The sequence below is a fragment of the Nicotiana attenuata genome, unplaced genomic scaffold (genome assembly GCF_001879085.1).
Source record: "Nicotiana attenuata strain UT unplaced genomic scaffold, NIATTr2, whole genome shotgun sequence".
Lineage (NCBI taxonomy): Eukaryota > Viridiplantae > Streptophyta > Magnoliopsida > Solanales > Solanaceae > Nicotiana > Nicotiana attenuata.
Genome location: NW_017670828.1, coordinates 111,343 through 115,517, shown reverse-complemented (window position 1 = coordinate 115,517; position 4,175 = coordinate 111,343). Strand labels below are relative to the sequence as shown.

Here is a 4,175-nt window from a genome sequence, read left to right as displayed (position 1 = left end):
CCAATTACTTTGTTTTTATAAGATCATACATAATGATACATATGTTACATATACCGGTCGGCAATTTTTTCTTTAACTAGTTAGGTGTGAACTATTTAAGTTAATTCTTCTACTTTTTGCATTAAAGTCGCAAAGGAGTCGCGTCCATCCATCTACATCCTTAATTACCATTTGCCTGTTGTTTATTGGATGAATTATGTGTGCCTAATTATAAGGGATTTAACTAATTAAATACACCGGCACACAACATATTTTTTTGCTATCAATAATGTAATTTTATCTATCGTTGCAGGTTAATTACTTGCTCAAGTTTCATGTTATAGATTCAATTTATTATGAATAATTTTATTTGTTTCTACATTTTAAGTGACTTGATAGTACAATATATATACATACTCAATTAGCATTTAAAATTTAAACTCAAAGAAAAGCAAGACGCCTTTTTGGTTTGCTAGCGTGCCCTTTTGTCAATTCTCAAGCTTTTTGCTACGGTGGAAGATAATTACGTACTAACAAGCAATCCTCCCTATTCGCGAGGGTCTATCGGGAACATCCTCTCTATTTCAGGGTAGGGATAAGGTCCGCCTACACACTATTCTCCCCGGACCCCACTAGTGAGATTATACTGGATTGTTTTTGTTGTAACAAGCAAGAGAAGCACCCATCACTCTCATTATTTTAGAGAATTTATTTTGAACTGCAACTTTTACGCAAATATGACATATGATCAAGGAGATCATTAATTAGTATATAAACGAAATAGATAAGGTAACATAGTCAAATACTAAGTCAAAAACCAAGTCTTATATATATCCATCTTGCTACTAATTGCTAGCTAGGTAGTTAAAACACTAATTAACACTAGTGCACTAGTAAAGCAAGGAGAAAACTAATTAAAGATTGATGTACATACATTAGTTAGGTCCTATCTACATATAATATACAGTATTTTGGGGCTTAATTCTAAAGTTGAAAATTAATCACATATCATATGGCATGTATAAATTAACCCATTCCAATCCCTGAGAGTAAGTGTTTTGTGGGACATAAAATGTATTATCAAATCCTTCCATTCCAAAATCCCCAAGAAAAGGAGTTTCCATATTGGCTGCTTCCATTGAGAGTGATGAAGTAGTTGGACTATTGCTTGAATTAACCCCATCACATCTCTCCATCAGCAGCCTTTGTATCTCATTCTCTGCTTCAGATAATTGTTCCTTCAGCTTCAAAACCTGCACCAAAAATTCTGTATGACTCAGCTAGCTGCCCCCTTTTTTTAAAAATATTTTTCCTTAGTTAAATTTCAGTTGATTATGACGAAGTTTCTACTGTCATAGTAAATAAGTTAACTATGATTGGCACTAATGTTAAAATCAATGTATATACTGATATTGTAAATTTTTTAACAGGATAAATGTAATTTTACCTGTTGTAGCATATTTTCCGCTTTATTTGTTAAGCTATTTCAATTTATTCTAGACAGTTACTTGTAATTGTGACCAGGAAGTCACGAGTTCAAGTCGTGGAAACAGCCTCTTGCAGAAATGCAGGGTAAGGTTGTGTACAATAGACCCTTGTGGTCTGACTCTTCCTCGGACACCGCGCATAGCAAGAGCTTAGTGTACCGGCTATTTTTTTTATAAGCTGTTACTTGTAATTATATTTTAGGTGTTTTTATTGTATAATATATTGAAATTAAGTCACTTTATATTTCCTCTAACTTATGTACAAAATAATGTGGCACGTCCAAGTGTAAAGAAAAGGCATATTGGCATGTGAGGGTCTGTACTAAGCCACCTTAAACAATTATGGTGTACGGAGGAGTGTTAATTGGAGGTGGCAGTCTCCAAATTTCTTTCTTTTTTTGTCGATATTTCATTGGTTTATTGGTTAAACGTCTTAACTCATTTCTCAATCTTCAATTCTTCTATCCACATGCAACTCACCTTTGGCCTTTTTTACGCTTACAGTCCATTCTTGTCAATACATGGCATGTCTATTTTTATTTTGTTACTATCTTTTTTTGGACACATAGGTCGGATTTCTCAAGTACATTTTGCTTCTTGCATTTCCGAGATTTCCAATTTATTTGACATCATTTCGTTTCTCACAACTTTAACAACTGCTAATTAAGATTTCTAATAAGTATTAAAATATTAATCAACTTTTAGACTTCTTTTTTATTTTTTCTTATCAAACTAACTTTTATCAATTACTTGAATATATTTTTTCTTCCACGGTCACTAATATAATGTATGAATCAAACTCTAATAGTATATAACTTTGTATTCAGTAAAATGCCATAATATAATATGAAATCATTGGAAAATATTCAGGACCACATAAATAAAGGAACAAGCAAAGGAGAAGGAGAAAAGGACCCATCCGTAATTATTCTGCATATTTAATTTGAAACCGCAAAACCAAGATAAAGAACACTGTTCATATAACTTATTATTATGGATACAAATGAGTTTTTTTATTTCATTTACAAAGATGATATTCATTTTCCCCTAAGTGGGAGCTGTTTTTAACTTACATAGATTATACTCGAATTTTCTTTTTCACATAAGGAGTATATTTAACCTGTTATAGTGAAATAAAATGTTTGATTTATTTTTTTAAGTAGTTAGTTTCACTAAAAAAGATTACACTATCAGTGCATAGAACTTAAATTCAAGAAAGAGACGAATCGAACCTCATTTTCAAGACGGCATTTATCTACAATGTTAGTGTCATGTTCAGTCTTCAACTTAGTGTATTCCTCCTCCAACTTCTTGCTCTTCCATCTAGCCCTTCTGTTCTGAAACCAGACAGCAACTTGCCTAGGATCAAGCCCCAGCTCAGAGGCAAGTTTGTCTTTCCTCTCAGATTCCAGTTTGTGTTCGTTGCCAAAGCTCTGTTCAAGCAGATTTACTTGTTCTTCACTAAGCTTTCTTTTCCTCATAATCCAACTTGATTCTCCTTTGTTCTTCTTTCTTCTCCTCCGTGGTTTCACCTCTCCTAATAAACACACCAAAACATCCATCTCTTTAATTAAAGCACCGGACGTAAGCACTGAGCTCCCGCTAATGCGCGGGGTCCGAGGAAGGGCCGGACCACAAGGGTCTATCGTACGCAGCCTTACCTGCATTTCTGCAAGAGGCTGTTTCCACGGTTCGAACCCGTGACACGATAAGTAACTAATTAAATTCACATAATAAATGGGACTATAGTGACTTGAAGGAAAAATAAAGCAGACAACCTACGACCAGTGGCGGAGCCAGGATCTTCACGAAGGGGGTTCAAAAAAAAATTTGTAGCTAGTGGGAATTGAACTCATGATCTTATGTAAATTTTGAACACCCTTGACCACTAAACTATACTTTTGGATTGTGTTAAGGGTGTTCAAAACTTAATATATAGAGGTAAAAAACAGATTTTGTCTTATATATACAGTGTAATTTTTCGGCGAAAGGTGTTCTTGCGCCCCCCTAAATCCGCCCCTGCCTACGACTATAACATGTTAAGTTACACTGATACAGTAAAGTAAAAGTTCTTTTACACTGACAGTGTATATAGGTTAAGCTTTATACTATAGTATATAAAAGCAAAGTCATTGTACTAACCTTGTTCTGGTAACTCTTGAGTGTAGATACCAGGATAGTACTGAGAAATGAGTACCATTTGATCATCCACCTGAAGATTCATGCTGCTACTCATTATCATTAGGTTTCTTTCCTTCTTTCGCCTGCCTGTTTCTCTTGTTCTTGTTGCTTTTGCTTAATTTCTGGTGCAGAAATGAATAAAACTTGATAATGCTATAGGGAGAAAGATAGCAGTGAGGACTTTTAATTAAATTACTTATAAAGCTGCAGTGAAGGCTAAGGAGTTGTTAGCTTAAGACTTTGGAGAGTACCTCCTATATATAGCTTTATTTATAAAGGTAGCCCTTTCAAATGAACCTTACTTTTACTGACAATTACCAAGATTGCCATCATCTCTAATGGTTTGAGTATCCTACATACTCAAGCAATAACCATGAGATAAAATTTGTTAAATTAGGGAATTTGATTGGAAATTTCATAGAATGGCTTTTTTGACTGATATGGTGAAACTTGACTAGGTTTATTATGGTAGCAAGCAAGCTTTTGCTAGCTTTGGCTTTATCTTAGTTATAAATATGGGGTTTCTTA

The 4,175-nt window shown here is 34.1% G+C and overlaps 1 protein-coding gene across 1 annotated transcript; it reads right to left on the bottom strand.

Moving 5' to 3' along the window:
* Positions 1 to 782: 782 nt before the first annotated feature.
* Positions 783 to 3,883, bottom strand: LOC109243720 (homeobox-leucine zipper protein ATHB-40-like). The gene is made up of 3 exons (XM_019410701.1): positions 3,609 to 3,883; positions 2,699 to 3,003; positions 783 to 1,232 (listed from the first exon to the last, which is right to left on the bottom strand). The coding sequence occupies exons 1-3, from the start codon at positions 3,706 to 3,708 to the stop codon at positions 981 to 983; spliced, it is 657 nt and encodes a 218-aa protein (XP_019266246.1). The 5' UTR covers positions 3,709 to 3,883; the 3' UTR covers positions 783 to 980.
* Between the last annotated feature and the right edge of the window lie 292 nt (positions 3,884 to 4,175).

Coding starts and splice junctions, on each gene's coding strand:
- LOC109243720 (XM_019410701.1), bottom strand. CDS start 3,708: ATGATAATGAGTAGCAGCATGAATCTTCAGGTGGATGATCAAATGGTA. Junction 3,004..3,608: donor TCAAGAGTTACCAGAACAAG/GTTAGTACAATG, acceptor TGTGTTTATTAG/GAGAGGTGAAACCACGGAGG. Junction 1,233..2,698: donor AATGCCGTCTTGAAAATGAG/GTTCGATTCGTC, acceptor TTTTTGGTGCAG/GTTTTGAAGCTGAAGGAACA.